Here is a 20292-nt window from a genome sequence, read left to right as displayed (position 1 = left end):
TTTAAGAAATTAACATGGAAGCGATCTTCGCAGTAATAAACACTACTTAAGCAATGGTGATAAGGCCTGAAAAAAATTCAGGCTTTTACAGGATTTTAACCCGTTACCTCTGCGATACCAATGCAATACTCCACCAAGTAGCTTTTGCTGTCACTATGATTGTGTTATACTCTCAGGTCATTGTGGCGTGACACGCGTGACTATAGTCATGTGATCAGCAAGTCACACGAACTGTCGTGCCTCGTGGCACCCGAATCGTCCCAAACGCAAACCTGAACTGGACATTAAAAATCTTTCTTGTAGCTAAAAAAAAAAAAATAAAATAATAATAATGTCCAGTTCAGGTTTGTGTTTGTGATGACTCGGGTGCCACGAGTCTCGACGGTTCGTGAGACTTGCTGATCACATGACTCTAGTCACGCGTGTCACGCCACAGTCCTTTTCATCTCCTGGTGCGATCCTAATGATGGCAATCCATTGAACTATAGACAACATGTGAGTTTTTAGACCAACATCATTTTTCCCAAAACAAAATGGCAATATAAACCGATTCTAACCTGGTCTTTGAGCTCAGACACTTTCAGGAATCTCTGTGCGTAGATATGGAAAATTGGATGACAATTTCACATTTCAGGATTAGATTCACTGACCAGAGTTGTCAAATGAATTCTTCAGTAAGGATGCCTTCGATGTATATCTAGAATGACATGTTTCGCAGCATATTGGGTTCAAACTGACCCTGTCGACCGCCACACCCTCCCTCCCTCCTCAAACAATTTGGTTTATCATAAGGCCCAACAGAAGTCACGATTTGCGATTGAAATATGATCTTCACATACTGCTGAGCTGAATTGACCTTTCTCCATTCTCAGGGTGTGCTGAGGGTGCGGAAACGTATCACTCTGATGGTCACAACAGTCAGTGTCATGTTCGCAATTTGTTGGGGAGAAGAGTCAGTTGAATACGTATTAAGAATCGCCTCGAATCTCAACATCATCTTTGTCCATATTACTACTGTCGACATGAAGATGCTGTTTAACTCAGCTGCCAACCCTCTTTGTGTGTGCCCTCCTGAACTATCAGTTCAGACAAGAGGTCAAGGAAATGATGTGTTGCACACGCCTTATGGCACCCAGGCCCTGGGCTGAAACGGCTGAAGAAACTAAGCTTTGATTAGACACACGATAAACTCTGATTTATCCACGTTATCAACGAACATTGTAATACTGGTTTCATCAAATGCACAACACTGAGCTAAAACCAGTCGAGGAGTCTGACAGGTTTTGTTGTAATCAAGGCGTATCTGTCAGGAGAACAGCTTGATAACTAAACGAGCTTAAGCGAGGGATCAGCTATTACCGTGGATCGTTCGATCTTTTACTTACATAATTAAGGCCAGCTAAGATTTTAGAAACTATACCAAAGTTGCATGTACGCCCTCATTAATTCCCCAGATCTTAAAAACTTGTATTGTTTTTAGACCCTAAAATACTTTTTTATAGCTAATCGGTGTGCTTTTTTGCGAAGGTTATCCGAAGTCTCACACCACCTTTCAGATTTGTGTACGTACTTTATCCCAACACCAGTGGTTGATATTAATTTTTTATCAAGATTTTATTCATATAGGGCTAAAGTTTGGGGGAATTTGGTATATAATCAGTAATATGTAAGTACTAAATTTATCCCCAACGAATGCTTTTCATTTAACTCCGTTATTTTTACTTTAATTTTTTCTCGTCACCACGACAAGAAAATGCATTCATTTTGTCTCTCGATTCCTATTTCGAAATAAATGGCTCCACTACAGACTCCGAGAAAATATCTATAGTAGTCATTTGCAGTCAGCATCACAGCATTTTCACAGCTTATCGAGTGATAACACAGCCTTTTCGAAGAATTCATCTTGTAAAAGAAGTGCACAGTAAACGGTGCAAACCTCAGGGCGGACCGAAAATAAATAGGGGTTTGAATCGAGTCGGGTAAAGAATGGCTTTCACCCGGCCTGACCCGACTCGACCCGAACCGAACCGACCCAAACCTTCCCCGTTTCTCCTCTCCTTGGCTATTATCGTGCCGTGTAACGTTTCGCTCCGTTTTACTGAATGAACGCCTGTAAAAGACTGGTGATAACAACAACAACTAAATATAAGCTCTAATTATAGATATATGCTAAACAGCTTAGGATACATTACATCATTTCAACAAATTCTATTTAAAGTTTAGTTTCAGCTTGGCTTCCCTGGCTTAGCTCATGACTCAGCAAGACAAAGTAAATAGAGGAACATTTTAGATTCTCTGGAGTATTTTAGAACATAAGTGTACGATATCTAGCAATCACGGTCGGAAATCAGTCGATCGATAAATAATCTTGTACCTTTATACATCGTTTTATCTAAAAGATACGCCTTCATTTATGACATTTATGGCAACATTAACTTTTTCATATTATTTACTGGTCAAAAATTTGCACAAAAACCTTATATTATTTCCGTGATATTCACAACAGTCCTAAGGACGAAAGGAAAGCGTTAAAGGACACCACATAAAAGAGATTAGAACGTAGTAGTTTTTAAACCAAAGTCTTATTCCTTCCGCTATAATCATTCCTTTTCTCACAATCGTATTGACATAAATCAGTTTTTGACCATCAGATGAAATTGAAGCGCGGAAATAAAACTTGAAGTGGTGAGCTGTCATACAAACCTTTTAAATTTAGAGCAGTGATAGGTACTCAAGAGCGTGTGTCAGCAGCTTTCCTGTTCGATTCTTATGAAATGAGAGACTGTTTTCTTATAAGACCGGCTTTGTGTACACGGCTTGTGATAAAGACGCGTATTCCCCTTAAATATTCGATTTTGGTGATAAGAATGGTTTTAAAATTCACAGTAAAGAAACGGGTTTCAAGTCGAGTTAAAGAAAACTAAAATATTCGCCATGCCCCCATATTATGGTGAAATTCGATAATCGGTGAAACTCAAAGATATCACAGTTTCCAAATAAGAAGAAAAAGTACATTCCAACGTTAAGTAGGTCTACCTCTCGACATAGCAGATTGCTTGTCTGATTGTCTGCTTTACTGCTTGTCTCACTTCACTTATCTTCCAGCAGTAAAGGAACGGGTTTAAAGTAGAGTTAAATAACATTAGGACAATTGGCATTCCGTAGATTAAGAACAAATTCGAAAATCTCTTTGAACTAAAAAAGATTACAATTTTCACTGTAAAAAGTGGTACATAACAGACAACTAAAGCTAACTGCACCCACAGTGCATTGTAGACTGCCTTTCTGTATTGCGCAATGCTCAGTGCATTCGGTTGGCTCGGCTGTTGTTGAACATAGCCTTGTATTTGAGCCTGATGATGATTGAGAGCGCGGAAAATCTTTGTGTAGGAGGCGATTGAAATCAACAGGCAAGATGGTGTATATATAAGGCTGCACCAAAGGGCTATACGGTAATTTAGATGAGTGAATAAACCAGCGACTAGACATACAACCCAAACGATAGCTAAAATGATATACATGCGCCTCAAAGTTACAATCTCTTTGTATCTCTGTCCCAACAACATGGCGAGAAGTCGGTCCACGCTTATGGACGCCATTGAAAAGAGAGAAACTCCACACAATGTAAAGCCTGCTATGTAGCCTACGTCCCTCGCGTATCGACAAAGACTCCAGTGATCGTTAACCAAGGACATCCAGTAAGTTGCAAAGAGAGGCTGGATAACAAGACCAACTAACAGATCTGTGGTTGCTAGACAACGATATAAGAGTTTGGATGGCGGATGGAGGGAAGATTCCTTGTGAAGGGCAACAAGGATAAGAGAATTCCCAAGAGTTGCTGTGATGGAGAGGATAATGTTGACTGCTGAGAATGAAAGTGATTGTTGTTTAAACTCACCTACCCAAACTGGGGAACATAGCGATTCTTCAAATGCTTTCGTATGTGTTCCCCTTTCCGTTAGATTTGTTGTCGCCATCATCATGCCGTCGTTTTCACTCTCTTGCAGGTTATCCTTCGTTAAAACGAGGAATATTTCGTCTTAACAGCACCCTTTAAGTCAAGGTCTGTTAAACCTTAATTTTTGAATAACAATCACAGAGAGTAAAAATTCATCACTAGCTTCTGACTTTGTAAAATGTCCGAAAGCTGTGAGGTTTGTCACATGAAAAAAAAAATTGTATTAAGGGGAAAGTAAACCTACATTTGTGATAAAAAAAATAAAATAAATAAAAAAAATAAAAAATAAAAAAACACTTCTTTACTCAAATGAACATTCAGTGATAGGATATCGAAAGTCGACCGACAGTTGGTCTTTAGTCGACCGATTGCCGTTGGCTGACACCTTGTTCAACGCATCGGCCGACATCTTGGGACGCCACGAATCGTTACCAGCTTAGGAAAACTTAGAGAAAAAGTTCAATCTCAAAATCTGTGTCGGTTAGGGATGCAAAGTTGCTCTAGAAATATTAAAATTTTTGGTCTCTACGTGTCGCACATTTTAAAGGGTGGAAATGTTGGTCAAAAGATCATAAATAATTCAATGCTCCTCTAACGGGAGACATTGTAAGTGCAAATTATGTCTGGTTTTAAGGCGGAAGTTTCCTAATTTTAATTGATAAACTAAACGACATTTTGGATATGGCACCATATAAAGGGGACAAATTTATATTCCTTGTGACCATTGTTTCAAAAAAAAAATTGTGAAAACATCAGTGTTTGATAAGGAAAACCTTCACTGAAAGCTATTGACAGATGATGAAGTGCTTATGTTAATGCTGTGATATCGGGACATGCCAGAATCATGATCACATGCGTACGGAACACTCGAAAAAGCAAAAAGATTGCAGCGCAGATGTTACTTGGTCAGGAAGCAGTTGGATGAGTCTATGATCACCAATACCATGTTATTTCAGCCAAGGTTTTGATTTAGTTATTTTGAAAAACTACACTTAAGAGCTTTTTTTTTCTACAATACGGTCATAGGCGCAAAGCATACAGCTACAGAAACCTTTTTTACATTGTTTGCTTAATAAACCATTCAGTAAGATAAACTTTTAATTCTTTTTTTGTTGAGTCATTATTTGATTGTAGAACATTTCCGTAGTAGAAAATTTAAGTTGTTATGTATGCGAGAGGTGATTACATTTATTTAACCGCGTATCTGAGCCGATGTGACACATCTATTCCAGTTTTAACAAAACAACAAAATTGTAAGCACATTCTGCTTGAAAAGAATAGACTTCACTGCATCATGATAAGTGTGTAAATTTGGCAAATGATATTCTTGTGATATAGTTACCAAACTAAGATGTTTTACCTCTCAGTTGTTCTTAAGATAACCTGTAATTAATACAATATAAAAATAAGAAGTAGCTCTTTATAGTTTCCTCACTCTTTTATTAAATGGTATATCCTTTCCTCTCTCTTAATAGCCATAAATAGCTTTGAGGAAGCAGAACATGGAAACATCGAAATAGGTCGAAACCTACGTATGGCAAATTTTTTGTCTGATTGTCTGCTTTACTGCTTGTCTTATATCTCTGATCTTCCAATGGTAAACAAAAGGGTTTGAAGTGGAATTAAAGAAAACTGAAACATTCGCCATTATGGCCAATGACAACGATAACTGTGATAAAATTCGATAATCGGTTTAATCACGCCATGTTCAGTGCATTTGCTTTGTTCGCTTAATGCTAAGAATGATATTGTACTTTAGCCTGATGACGACTGAGAACGCGGATAATCTTTGTGAACGAGGCGGCTCAGATTACCAGTCAAGATGTTATAGCACTAAAGCTTTACCAAAAGGTTATACGGCAATTAAGATGAAACAATAAACCAGCGACTTAAGACACAACCCAAACGATAGCTAAAATAATATAAGTGCGCCTCAAAGTTACAATCTTTTTGTATCTCAGGCCCAACAGAATGACAAAAGTCGGTACACGCTCTTAGCTGTCAGCGTTGACAAAGACACTGAACATAACACATGGCCTGTTACGCCAGTTGCGTAAAATGAGTATCGGCAAAGACTCCACTGTTTGTGAACCACGGACTTCCAATAGGTAGCAAAGGGAGGCCTTATAATGATAAGGCCCATATCTAATCGTTATAGTCTAAAATGTAGCATAAACCATGCGACACCACAAAGTATGCAAAAGGCAATAGGCAGCATCTTTTGTTGTTTCCACTCTTTTGCGCATTCAGATTATCTATAGTAACAACGGGGAAGTTTTCGACTTCGGCATCCTCCGAGTCAAGATCAGTGAACCTCACTTGGGGAATAATTACATAAAGACTTCAACAGTAGCGTTTGACTATGCAAAACGCAGAAACAAGCTGTCTAGTACGTTACACGAAAACGAAAAAAAGGGGCCGGGTTTTTCTGCGAATTTGAATTAGCAATAGGTGGCAAGAAAATCTACTCTTAAACAATAAAAGCTAAGTTTTTCGTTTGTCTCACGATTTAGTCACATGTGATGTAGATCGCGACGTTCCGACTGCATACTGCTGGTCTTCTTCAGGCGATGAGGTCGACTGGTCATGCATGAAAAAATATTAAAGGTACATTACTGTATATAAAAAAATAGTCAGGACAGGTAAGGAAAAGTATTATTAGGATTTTAAATTTTTTATAATCTCAGATAAATCTGTACAAAAGTCTTGTGAACCTAATATGATGGATAAAATTTGTTTAAGTTTTCTTTTCAGCGCATTTTTGGAAAGATTTCTTAATGCTTGAGGTATTGCATTGCACACTTTAACTCCTATTCGAGAGAAGGAATTCGCTTGAACGGATAATCTAGAAGGTTTGGTATAGAAGTTATTAGAGGCAGAAGAATGTGTATTGTAAGAATGAACATTAGATATATCTTGAAATAGATCTTGAACATTGGATGGAGCTGTTCTGTTTCGAAGGTCAAACATCAAATTAGCTATAGATTCATAATGAACAAATTTTAGCGGTAAGATATAAGCGTCAACAAATAAAGGAATTGCAAGCTCATTATGATCAGAAAAGTAGATAAAGCAAAGACCTCGTTTCTGCAACTTTGGGAGCTTGTCAAGGTAAGATTTACAAGCCTGTCATACTGTCAGACCGTATGTTAAGTAAGGGGCTATAAGAACTTGGTATATATTTATTTAAGAGGGTATGCGTCGGTATATATATATTTAAGAGGATATGCGTTGGCAGAAAGTGTCGTAATTTTGCGATTAATCCTACGGTTCAGCTTACCTTAATGATTATATGGTCAGTATGGTGTTTCCAAGACAAATTTTTATCAATTAAAATCCTGAGGTATTTGACATAATCTTTATTCTCCGGAACCACCTTCGTGTTCTGTTTGTTATCAAAGATCATGATTTTAGGTTGATAAGAAAGTTTCCTTTGGGCAGGGCAAAGTATTACGAAATTACTTTTTTTAATATTGAAGGTCAATTTGTTTGCTATTAACCAATCATATACTTTGTTAAGTTTGTGATTTACGTCGAATTCAAACGATTTCAGATTTTTATTAGCAAAAAGGATATTTGTATCATCCGCAATAAGGTAAAAACTAAGCTTATCTGATGATTCCTGTATGTCATTCATATATAGCAAAAAAAGCAGTGGGCCTAGAACAGAACCCTGAGGCACTCTACAGGTAGAATCTAACCTTTCAGAAATATGAGGACCAATTTGAGTTGTTTGAGTTCGCCCTTGCAAGTAGGAAGAAAACCAGATGTTTATAATGCAGCGAAAACCATAGTGATCTAACTTGCGCAAAAGAATTTCGTGATCTACAGTGTCAAAAGCCTTTTTCAGATCAATGAAAATCCCACATGAGAATAAACGGTTGTTCATATTTGTCTGTATTGCATTCACAATATCTGGGTTGCATGCTGAGTAGAATGTGCCTTGCGAAAACCATATTGGGATGGAGTGAGCAGATTCTTCTGTGCAATAAAAGACTCAATTCTTTTAAACAATATTTTCTGAAAGATCCCGTTGAAATTAGAAAGCAGAGCGATCGGCCTATAATTGTTAACGTTGTATTATCATCTTGTTTAAAAATCGGAATAATCTTTGCCATTTTTAGCTTCAATGTTAGTAAGAGTGATGAACTCCAGTTGACATAGATGTATTTAGAATATCCGCTAGAATGCCACTTATAAGATTTGAAGAGCACTTTAATATCTGTGTCGGACAAGAGCATAAGCCATGAGATTTATTTTTTGGTATGCAAGAAATTCCAAGTAACTAAGTTAAAAGCGAACGACGAATCAGTTGATTTAGTTCTCTTAAGAAAGTCAACATAATGGCGCTTAGCGGGTGGCAGGTTATTTGCTAGAGTTGGTTCAACAGAGGCAAAATGTTTGTTGAGAACATTAGCTATACTGATAGGGTCTCTGATAACTTTGTCAGAATCCGAAGGATCTTTAATGGAAGTGATGGATTTACTTTTCTTTGATTTGCGTGCAAGTATGCTATTAATTCATCCCCACATTTTTCTCATATTAGGCAAGTTAGAGTCAAAAAGTTTTAAATGGTATTGTTGTGCACAGATTTTAAGATGCAAATTGCGAGAAATGATCACTAATATCCGATACTATGTTTCCGCAGGTCACAACTTGGTCAGGGTTGTTAATAAAGATATCATCGATAAGAGTAGCAGAAGAGCTACGAACCTGGGCTGGTTTGTCAATTGTGGAGATTAGATAACAGCTTTGAAGAGAAGACATATAGTCATGGCTATAAGAGGACGTGTCTCATTTATGAAGATGTGTGTTGAAATCACCCATGATTACAACTTGTTTTCCCGAAGAAGTCAAATTTTGAATTGTTTCATCAAAATATTACTGAAAGCGTTTAGGTGAATTATGCTGCCTGTATAAGATGCAGCAAATAACGCTTTTCTTTTTGATAAAAGAAATCTCAATCCACAGCAACTAAAAGGCTTCATTCGAGATCTTTTCTGAAACACAATAGCTTAATGTCTCGTCAATGAACAACCCAACACTCTAGAGAAGTGGGAGCACATTGGAAAACATAGCCTGGAATATTTGCATTACATGTGTAAAAATTGAAATTGATAATTTTTGTCTCAGTGGCACCAATAACATTGAAGAGAAACTCAAGCTCATGCAAAAGATGAGTTTGGAGATTTTCAAAGTGAAGGTTTAAACGGACTACATTACTGTAAAAAAAAAACAGAAAAACTTGTCTTGATTTCATCTTCCAATTGCTTGGTTTTCATTTCCCTAAAACTATGCGGGGAAAATATCGGCTGTGTATTCGCATATGAGACTGTCCTACAGGAGAAAAATTATGATCTATATTGGTGTTAAGAGTAAACAAATCCAGGTCATAAATACTCGACAACTTGTCCAAATCTCTCCTAATTTTTTAGGGAATCACGAAAGAATTGTTAAATCGTCAGTGGATCATAGATAAATCTCCTCTTGAGCTAAAATATGGCAGTTCCTTCAATAAAGATCTTCTAGATTTATCAGCGTCTTTACTCGTACATTCCATATTATAGGAATTACAATATTACGAGGACTAAATTAACTAAAAGTGCACTTAGCTGCTTAGAATGAGTTGTTTACAGATCAAGCTTCAGGTATCGCTGGATTGATGGCCAGATGGAGAAGATTCACGTCCTCTTAGGTTTGTCAAATCATTTGTTGATCTCAGCCGGAGTGATGCAAATGTATCTGTCTCGTGAAGATATACAGCCGCCCCCTTCGCCCAGCACCACTTGTAATTGAATGACTTCTAGTGGACTTTTGCGGCATACAGCAACTCCTGTAACTTGGATGTTAAGCGGCTGTAGATCGCAATACGGTCAACGGTTGCCGTGCGGGCAGACCCAAATCATCTACTGTTAGAGTACTGGTATTGCTCTTCGCGGCTGAGACTTTTTCACGAGTCATCCTTCTCGTGAATTTGGAAATGATTGGATTAGGTCTTCGGCGGCCATTGCTGCTCGTGTTGTTTCGTTGATGGACCCTGTGTGCTATGTCTATGTCAGAGATTGGTATTTCGGCCCCCAAGACTAGGAATAACTTGATACATAGTTCTACAGTCTCTTCGGAAGATTAATTCATTCTCACTAATGTGTGGGACACCGACAATTTTTATATTACATTGGTAACTGTAGAACAGCATTTCGTCGATGGCTTTGTCGATTCCTGTGACATTCTACGTCAATATATCCAATCGCAAGGATAGATTTTCTAAATCTTCTACCATATTCGTTTTGGACTGCACAAGAGCATCATAACCATCACTGAGGTATTGAACATCATTTTCAGTCGGCAAAGATGCTCTCTTGGCGTCATTCTTTTCCGCCATCTTATTCTTGAAAGTTTGGATATCTGCGGATAAAAATCTTGCAACTGCCTCTTAAGGTTATCGTTGGCTTTTCTTAAAGACTTCACATTGTCTCCCATGTTAAATAGGGACTCACAATTCAGAAACTAACGATAAATTTTGTGAAATTTTCAGAGCGCTTCACTGCGACCGTGAAATTGGCAAACGTCATTTTGGTATAACATCGTATAACGGGGACAAATTTATACACTCTGTGACAATTGTTTCAAAATAGATTGTGAAAAAATCAGTGTTTTACTGTCAAAAACATTCGCTATTGACAGATGGAATTGCACCGCGTTCGCCCCCTATCGAGTTCGCCCCTTCGAGTTCGCCCCTACCTTATGTCGTGTTCGCCCCCACACTTTTCGAGTTCGACCCCATCAAGTCGAGTTCGCCCCTTGATTGAGTGATATCCAGATGAGTTGATTTGTGACGAAGGCACTAACAGAATGTGCCAAATGTCACGTCAGCGACGACCATTTTGAATTTGGGCAATTGCGTGGAACCTGCTGGGGAACTGGGTTGACGGAATCAACTAAATACTCTGCGTGGGATCTGGGGTTATCAAAAATAACTATGTACACTGAACTTGTGATAGAGAGAACCACTCTTAATCAAAACAACATTGCTTAGCTTATTATTCAGACTAGAAAAGATGTAAAACAACCTGGGTTTATCACGAAATGTGTTGATCGTAACAACCAGACTTGAGAAGATGCAAACCACGCTTTCATCGCGACAGCATTGCTTAAGTTGTTAGACTTGTACCTCGTTTAGCTTTATTTATGAAATTAAGACTGAAGAATTTACGAAACCACGATTTGATCACGCTTTTGATTATCTAAGACTTCTTGAGAGAATGTGTTGCACATTTCATTGTGTTTTAAGGTCATAGCAACCAGATTTGAGAAAATGCAAACCAGGATCGCAAACCACGCTTTCGTCTCCCTAGCTCCCACGCACATATAAACTTTCAAAATGGTCGTCGGTCAATTAAAATTCAAAACTTGTCTTGGTTCTAACTTGTTTGCAATGTTCGATAGCAACTAATTTAGACGAAATGCTTACGCCAATGCTGTGATTGCGGGACTTGTCAGACGGAATTATGATCACCTACGTAGGGCAGACTAAGAACCAAAAAGGTTGCGACGCAGATTTCAATCGGTGAGAAAGTAATTTGAAATTTTCTTCGGATGAGTCTATGTTCAATAATACCGTATTCTTTAGCCTAAGTTTTTTTAGTTTTTTTGAAAAACTGCTCTAGCCTCTTTTTCTTCAATACGGCTTTGCCACCGAATATAAAATGTTCAACCATTTCATAGGCGTAAAGCATAAAGCTGCAGAAACCTTTCTACATTGTTTGCTTAATAAACCATTAGGTAAGGCAAGTTAAATTTTTTGTCGAGTCATTATTTGATTGCAAAACATTACCCAGGTAACAGTTAAAGCTGCTATGCACGGTCCACGCTCATGGCCGTCAGCGACGACAGACACTGAATATATCACATAGCCTGTTACGCCGGTTGCGTAAAATGAATATCGGCAAAGACTCCAGTGTTCGTGAACCATTGAGATCCAATAGATAACATGGTGAGGCCGTATAGTTATAAGACCGTGCCACATATCTAGTCGGTATAGCCTAAATGTAGAATAAACCAGCGACACCAGAAGTATCCAAAAGGCAATAGGAAACAATTTCTTTGCTGTTTCCATTTCTTTTGCAAATTATCCATGGTGACAACCAGAAATATTAGGTCTTAACAGCAGCATCGAAGTCAAGATCAGTCAAACCTCACCTTGTAATTGAAAACTACATAAAAACTTTATTAGTAGCGTTTGACTATGCAAAATGCCCAGACAAGCCGTCTGGTGTGTCACACGAAAAAGTAAAATAAAGGCCAGGTTTTTCTTCAAATTTAAATTAGCAATGAGCGGCAAGGAAATTTGCATTTATGATAGAATTATTTCACAGTTTGACAACAAAAAAAAGATCTGTTTACTCAAGTAATATTTTATTCATAAGGTGGTTTGTCGACTTTTAATATGACATACGCAAACTAAGGACGTTATGAATTATCTTAGTTGAAGGTAAAAGTCCTTTTTTAAAAAGGTTAATCGGTATTGGGAAAAATAGAAAACTAGATTACACAAACCTATTCAAAATTAATTTATGGTTACAGATGCATAGTTACCCCTAAAAATGTTTGAGTTTCTACATGTCTCATCTGACTGGAACTTTGAGATAATGACGATCTCTCTACCGATCAAACTGCCTTGTACTCTACCTTTATGCCCTAAAAAGTCTGAAAATAGATCTAGCAGTAAACAGTTTACTTAAAAACCATTAACAATACAAATTCTCCTTATCATGGAACAATTCTTTCTCTGAAAATCATCTTCAGCTATGTAGAACATAAGATTATGTTTCAGGGGTAAACAGTGCTGTTGGCGAAAACCCTCCATTTATCAAATCGACCGTGGTCTGTGAAGCCGAGTGATTCCGCAACAAATTTTGATCACTGTAATGAAGAATACTGTTGTCAATAAGAGTATAGACCACGATAAACCACTGTCGATTTTTTTTAACTACAATATCCATGTGAAATTAAACGATCCTTTCAGTGCGTGATCAAGATCATTACGCGTTGTCTGTACTCTTTTCGACAACGGCAAATTGGCCAATCAGATTGCGACATTACTGCCAATGGTAGTAAAATTGTTATGGTTTGGTAAACTTACCGAGTAAACATCAATTCGTTTGTGTTATTGCTCTTTCACATTAAAAGAGACATAACTGTCATCGATAGTTAGAAAGTATAGCTAGGGTAGACGAATAGGTGATATTTCATGACGGTGATCTTGAGGTGATTAACGATCCTTCTTAATATAACAACAAGCTATCTTGAGTTTTCTTGAGCGTGTGTTATCAGTTTTTGCTTTCGATCGTCATTAAAACGAGAGAATGTTTAACACAAGACCAGCTGTGTTTAAATGCCCTGTCATAGAGCCACGACATCTTGAATATTCAGTCAAATTCGTAAAAAAGTGCTTTTAAATTTGCACAAAGAATCTATGGATAGGCTTTTGAGAACTGTAGCATTGCTATCGATATAATTTTTTAATTGATGCTAGAAACATACTTAAAAGCAGCTAGTCTCATCAACTATGTCAGAGTTTTTTTATAATTTCTTATAATAATTTTCTCCTCTTATAATTTGCGAGCTTAACTTAGGCAAACGGTCGGTCTTAAACTAAAACTCCTTATGAAATAGAGATGATCAACTTCTTTTCTAAGCAGTTCGTTCTGTGTATTTGCATAGATGTTAACAAAGTCCGCATCTTTAATTTAGAAAGTTTCGTTATAAACACTAGGGCTAATTCCCAATGATGACAAAAACGAGCGGCTGGCTCCGTTAACAGTACGTTATTTCTAAACCATATTTCTGAGCTCAGGTGACATATTTCATCAAGTTTTGAGCGCAAAGAAAAATCCTGAGCGCATTCTGATTCCAAAATAATAGGCTTCACTACTTCATTACAAATGCGCAAATTAGAGACATGTTATTGTCTTGTTATGGCCACCAAACTACATTTTTTTACTTGTTAGTTGCTCGTTAGATTATTCGAATACAATTTACTATTCAGAAGTCGCTCTTCATATTTTTACTCTTTTTATCATGATATGGCATAAATTTCCCTGTCTCCTAACAATTATAATTTTTCAAATAATATGTCAACGTTAAAATTGGTCTACCTCTATATGTGCATGGCAAATTGCTTGTCTGATTGTCTGCTTCACTGCTCGTCTCACCTCACTTATCTTCCAGCAGTAGAGGAACGGGTTTAAAGTAGAGTTAAAAAACACTAAGACAACTGCAATTCCCCTGATTATGATGAAATTCGGAAATCGCTCTTTACGAAGAGAGATCACTCTTTCCACTGTGAAATATGGTACATAACAGACGACTAAAGCTAGCTGCACCCACAGTGCACTGTGTAGTACCTTTCTGTATCGCACCATGTTTGGTACATTTGGTTGGCTTGACTGTTCCTGAACATGATCTTGGATTTGAGCCTGATGATGACTGAGAGCGCGAAAAATCATTGCGTACGAGGCGATTGAGATAACTAGGCAAAATGATATACCTATAAGGCTGCCCCAAGCGGCTATAGGGTAATTGAGATGAAAGAATAAACCAGTGATTAGACATACAACCCAAACGATACCCAAAATGATATAAGTGCGCCTCAAAGTTACAATCTCTTTGTATCTCAACCCCAACAACATGGCGAGAAGTCGGTCCACGCTTATGGCCGTTAGTGTCAACAATGACACTGAACATAATGCATAGCTTGTTACACCAGTTAACTTAAATGAGTATCGACAAAGACTCCAGTGTTCGTGAACCACGGACATCCAATAGGTAGCATAGAGAGGATGGTTAACGACACCAACCAACAGATCAGTTGTTGCCAGGCAACGATACAAGAGTTTGGATGGCGGATGGAGGGAAGATTCCTTGTGAAGGGCAGCAAGGATAAGAGAATTCCCAAGAGTTGCTGTGATGGAGAGGAAAATGTTGACTGCTGAGAATGAAATGGACTGTGTTTTAAACTCACCTACCCAAAAGGGGGAACATTCCGATCCATCAAATGTTTTCGTCGGTGTTCCACTTCCCGTTATATTTGCTCTTGCCATCATCCTATAGTCGTTCCCACTCTTTGGCAGGTTATCCTTAGTTACAACGAGGAATATTTTGTCTTAACAGCACCTTCCAAGTCAAGACCAGTTAAACCTTAGTTTTTGAATAGCAATTGTAGAGAGTAAAAATTCATCAGAAGCGTCTGACTAAGCAAAATGCCCGAAAGCTGTGAGGTTTGTCACAGGAAAGAGAAAAAAATGGTCGGTTTTTCTGCGCGAGTTTGAATTAGTAATAAGGGGAAAGTAAAACTGCCCTTGTGATAGGTTAATTTCCCAACACAACAGAAAAAAATCGTCGGCGGACAGTCGGCCGACGTGTTGTTGGGATCGGAATCGTTGCCTTACCCGGATAATAGCGTGAATTATTAATTTAAATGCCATGAACTGTTATCATCTTTGGCAAACTGAGAGAAAAATTTCAATTTCAAAATTAATATAGGTTACAGATGCAAATTTATTCCACAAATAATTGAATTTTTGTTTCCTACGTGTTACACTTGTCTGAACTTAAGAACGAAACGGGGACAGGTGTAAGATGTTACGTCGTTAGGCCGTCTCTATCTTAAGTTTTTCAAATACTATTTACCCACTTCTTTTGTGACTGTAAATTCAACCGGATTACTTCTGGTGGTGTCGAGAAAATTAAAGGTAAAGAAGCTTGAGGTCTCACTTTTTCAAATCAGTATCTAATTAATAGTGAGGTAAGCTTCTTCTTTCTTGGAAGGGAGACGACTAAGTGACCAATTCCGAGAACACCTTCGCGACGTAGAAAGAAATGACAATGAGGTATCCAAACCAGTCGTTAGCTAGACACTTTAATCTGCATAAGCAGCGTATGTCAGTTTACGGTCTTTCCTTACATCTAGGCAGTTCGGAAAGCAGCAAAATTGAAGAACAAAAATTGATCCATTTAATTATTGTCTTTTTCGTCACCGTATTTCCTCCGATAGCGTAGCTCCACTTTCTGTAGACGAACCCACACACAACCCACAATTCCAAGGTCTAACGTTCAAAACTTTAGCTTTTAAACTCTTTACAGTGGCCAATTTGGGTTATCAACTCGTCTCATAATACAAAATTACCCTAAATTTCTTGTTTCTTGTTCTTGTTTCAAGCACACTGTCATGTATACGGCAAGTGATTGGATTATTTTTGTTCCTTTCTTCCTGAAGGATAAACGATTTACCTTTATATTAGGGAGAATAAAGACGAAAATAATTGACTGATTATTAACTCTTTCGATTCTTATTGAGGTATAGAGTCCTGCATAGCACGAGGTCAGCGGAGTCATGTAAGTCGGGCCCAACAACGTACACAGCACATCTACAGAATCAACCTCGCAAGATGTAAAACATTTGAAAGGTGGACATGATAAAAAGGCGGAACAGAAACAAATGATGCGACAAATGGCACTAAGGGGGAGAAAAGGAGCTTATTAAGGGGATACAAGTCAACATTTATCTCCCCCTTTCCATGACTTTGATAAATTATGTTACCCAATTTTCATTTGTTCGGCTGTCTCGAAGAGGAGACTACTGGTTACAAAACGATTTTGCTTTGTGCTTGCTGGTCTGAGTGGAAATAAAAAATCTAATCAAAATGTGCGCTATTCTACATTTGCTGTAAAATGATATATAAAGAATCGAATTTCTTAACTGAACAAACATTTTTCCAGCTAAAAACGAATGAAATAAGGCCTTTTCCCCTGATTTTGCAACCCTATCAATAGAAATTGTAAACCCTGATTTTCAGGCTTACTCACGGTTGTGGTGCAGATTTCCATACCAAATCGCCTCATTTTGAGTTTGCTTTCCCAAGCAGTAGTTTATAAACGTTAGCGGTTTAATTGTGTATTGCGTTACCTATGTGTTGATCAATTGGAAGCTTAGAAGCTTCAAAATCCCCTCCCCGGATGACCCCCTCCCCCCACCCCCACATAGACGAGGCTTATAAACCAAGACCTAAAGGACTTTTTCTTCAAAGCCATTCGGTCGCCAAAGTGAACTCTTTGCCTCTAAACATCTTTAAATTTAAATATACAACACTTGTCTACAGCTGGAAAGACTTTACGCTTGCGGCTCAAATTTCACGTCTCAGCCAGGCAAGGTTCAAATTCCCCACCTCACGGGCACGGAAGACGGTTCAATGCCCATGGGTTGCACAGGGTAGGGGGTCGTTAAAGCTTCGAATTGATCGATGCATCATAGAGTAATTATTACTAACAACGTAAAGGATTAGTTATTGTGAAATACGTCCTGCAAAATGCGACATCCATTCCATCACACGGTACCTGACGTGAACGATTGTGCAAATCACCAACATGCCAACTAATGCAACTTAACGAAAATCTTACTACCACTTTCCTTAAGCAGTCTTTGACCCTTTCCAGACTGAATTTTTGGAGAGATATAATATTTTTCCTTTAATAAAAAAGTCCACTTGAAAGCAATGTAGACATGCTATACATGGTTGGAAAGTAATACAATTGAAAATATCATGAGCCATAGATATAAACAGATATCTATTTTGAGTCGCCATGGTAACTAATCTATTTGACATAATTAATGTAATTTATACAAATTAAATCATAATCTTTTTGATTTACACAATTTTTTCCCAGATGTTCTGCGCATTAAGAAAAAAAAATTATACATAATTACAAAGAATATTTAATCAGTTGTTCGCATGGCACAGTTTTTAGTTCAGTGGATGTTTCTTCAAGTAAAAAATAATAATTTCCTGATAGACGCTTTGTATTTTTAAAAGTGCAAATGTAACTTGAAATTGAAGAAGCTGACGTATGGAAATTAACTAAAATAACTTTCTCTGTGGCTTTTCCACCCAAAAGTACTTCAAAATCTTTCAATTCTTTATAAAGAAGGTACTGTTACCATACTCTAACAAAAACATCAAGAAAGCAAGCAAGCCTTGAAAGGGTGTGCCACTCTTGAAAGCATGGATGCTCACAAAGGTGATTCATATTTAGGACATTAAAATTTAGTTTGGTATGTTTTAGGTTTCCCTCTTGCATTTCTAGTGATTGCACAAACTTTGCATCTCCTCCTCTTGTCAGCCCTTTGACCAAAATGCTTCCCAACCGAACAAGCATTAGGAATTGCAGGTCGGCCCGGTTCCGTGACTGCTCTGGCAACTGGGTTTTTCTTACTGGCGATTAGTAGCATGGGTTCATTTTTGATGTGGTCGGTGTCTTCTTTTAGCTTATTGAGGAAGGGGCTGTTTACTCGCTTGAATTTTACGGACTGGATCATCCTTAGCATGTCGTCCTCGAAATCTTTTAATTCTTCAATGGGAGGCGGGTTCTTGGTTGATTTGAAGCCGTAAGTTTCCTTGGAGGGCGAGGCCGTGTCGGGGTTGAGAAAGAAGTGGGCTTTCCAGCGAATTCTACTAAAAACTGCTCGGTATTTTCGATGAGTCGGTGAAGATAGTCGTTGAAGACACCGACCACATCAAAAATGAACCCATGCTACTGATCGCCGCTGACAAAACGACCAACTTCTTCAAACTTGAGCCATCGACATACAACGATCTACTAGAAAAAAGCATCACGAAATCCTACAAGAAAGCACTGACTGAGACGACACAAGCAATCCATGAAGAAAACAAAGACATTGCGACGAAACTGGGAATCGACGACAGAGTAGACGCTACAGCCGATAAAGACGCATTCATGACACTTAAAGATAACAAGCCAAAATTTGCAAACAAGAGTCTGCTCTGGAAATGAATGTGATCGTTTTAGGCTTCGAGCTCCTTCGGTGTCCACAAGCTCCACGGTGACAAGATTCCGCCTTGCTCAACGCCCTTTGAGATCTATTCGATCTATTTCCTGTATCTTCTCCAATCCTATCAGTTGTAGAAGAGCTTTCCTGTAATGTTTTTTTCTATAGAAATATAGGGTGGGATTCGCTAGAGAGTTTATTTGAATCCCGATATATACCCATCGCAAAGCCGAATACGTGCGAAAAACTGGTGAGTATGATACCGAGGTCATGACTACTAGTATCGGAACACTACAAACGAAAGCAGCTATCAACAGCAGAAACGCAGTTTAGGCAAGTTTCCTTTCCATTTTTGCTTTAATCTTTAGAGCACTCAATGGGCTGTTTTGACATCTGTTTTGCCTCTGCACCTCGATATAAATCATGTGATAAAAATAAACCACTGTTAATGTGGTTACCGGTCACCTCGCCACCAAGCAGACTCGCCACCAGCGAACTCGCCACCAAGGAACGATCTCGCCACCAACGTACTCGCCACCAAGCGAAGTCTTCTCGCCACCAACCACCAATAAAGAGATAAACTAGAATAAAGTAGTCGAGGAGAGTAGGATGTTCGAACGAGCACAATTCAAATCAGGCGATACGTTTGTGCGCTTGTCTGTATTTAAATTATGACCTTCAGCGACGTGTTAGATGTGTTCCGTTCCTAACTCATTGACATCGAAACGTATCGTGTTTGTCTTTTGCACGTAAGGGAGGAGAAATTGCAAAACTCGATGCGAGGAATAAAAACTTACTTGAGAGAAAATGAAACTTCATGGGAAGAAATAAGTGATGAAATGAAACTCGATAGCAGTTGTATTAAAACTAAACTTATCGGTTTCGAACGTGCTTTCGACAACATATGTTTATAAAGTTTGAGTACAGACAAGCGAACAAACTTATCGGTTTCGAACGTGCTTTCGACAACATACGTTTATAAAGTTTGAGTACAGACAAGCGAACAAACTTATCGGTTTCGAACGTGCTTTCGACAACATACGTTTATAAAGTTTGAGTACAGACTTATCAGCCGAACATCCTACTGTCCTCGACTAATCTCTTTATTGGTGGTTGGTGGCGAGAAGACTTCGCTTGGTGGCGAGTACGTTGGTGGCGAGATCGTTCCTTGGTGGCGAGTTCGCTGGTGGCGAGTCTGCTTGGTGGCGAGGTGACTGGATACCGTTAACGTTTCAGCGAAAACTAATGCTTGATATAAAACCACTTTTGTGACGCTTTCCATCCAAGCGATTACAGTATACTTCTATACGCGTCCTTTTCTTACTAACACTTTGTACTCTGTCTATTTAACTATTCCCACATACACCTCCCAAGCTATCAGCAATAAATATTGATGCAAGGTAGTACATAAAGTGATCAGTACAGAGACACCGATTTCACTCATCAAATAGATTGTGCTGCGTGATACAGTTCCCGAAGAATCAACGCC

At 38.3% G+C, this 20292-nt stretch overlaps 2 protein-coding genes across 2 annotated transcripts; both read right to left on the bottom strand.

Annotated features, from left to right (window-relative positions):
* Window positions 1–2193: 2193 nt before the first annotated feature.
* On the bottom strand, window positions 2194–4683 carry LOC113668948 (melanocortin receptor 5). The gene has a single exon (XM_027184927.2). It carries the CDS (start codon window positions 3981–3983, stop codon window positions 3033–3035), a length of 951 nt encoding a protein of 316 aa, XP_027040728.2. The 5' UTR covers window positions 3984–4683; the 3' UTR covers window positions 2194–3032.
* Window positions 4684–13930: 9247 nt separating this feature from the next.
* LOC149037856 (melanocortin receptor 5-like) lies at window positions 13931–15063 on the bottom strand. Its single transcript, XM_089186510.1, has one exon. It carries the CDS (start codon window positions 15061–15063, stop codon window positions 14101–14103), a length of 963 nt encoding a protein of 320 aa, XP_089042636.1. The 3' UTR covers window positions 13931–14100.
* Window positions 15064–20292: the final 5229 nt, after the last annotated feature.

This window comes from Pocillopora damicornis, chromosome 11 (genome assembly GCF_964200805.1).
Source record: "Pocillopora damicornis chromosome 11, jaPocDami1.2, whole genome shotgun sequence".
NCBI lineage: Eukaryota > Metazoa > Cnidaria > Anthozoa > Scleractinia > Pocilloporidae > Pocillopora > Pocillopora damicornis.
The sequence above is the reverse complement of the archived record's forward strand: the minus strand, read 5'-3'. Positions and strand labels throughout refer to the sequence as shown.

What these genes read in the sequence shown, in the direction of transcription:
- LOC113668948 (XM_027184927.2), bottom strand. Translation starts at nt 3,983, where the DNA reads ATGATGATGGCGACAACAAATCTAACGGAAAGGGGAACACATACGAAA.
- LOC149037856 (XM_089186510.1), bottom strand. Translation starts at nt 15,063, where the DNA reads ATGATGGCAAGAGCAAATATAACGGGAAGTGGAACACCGACGAAAACA.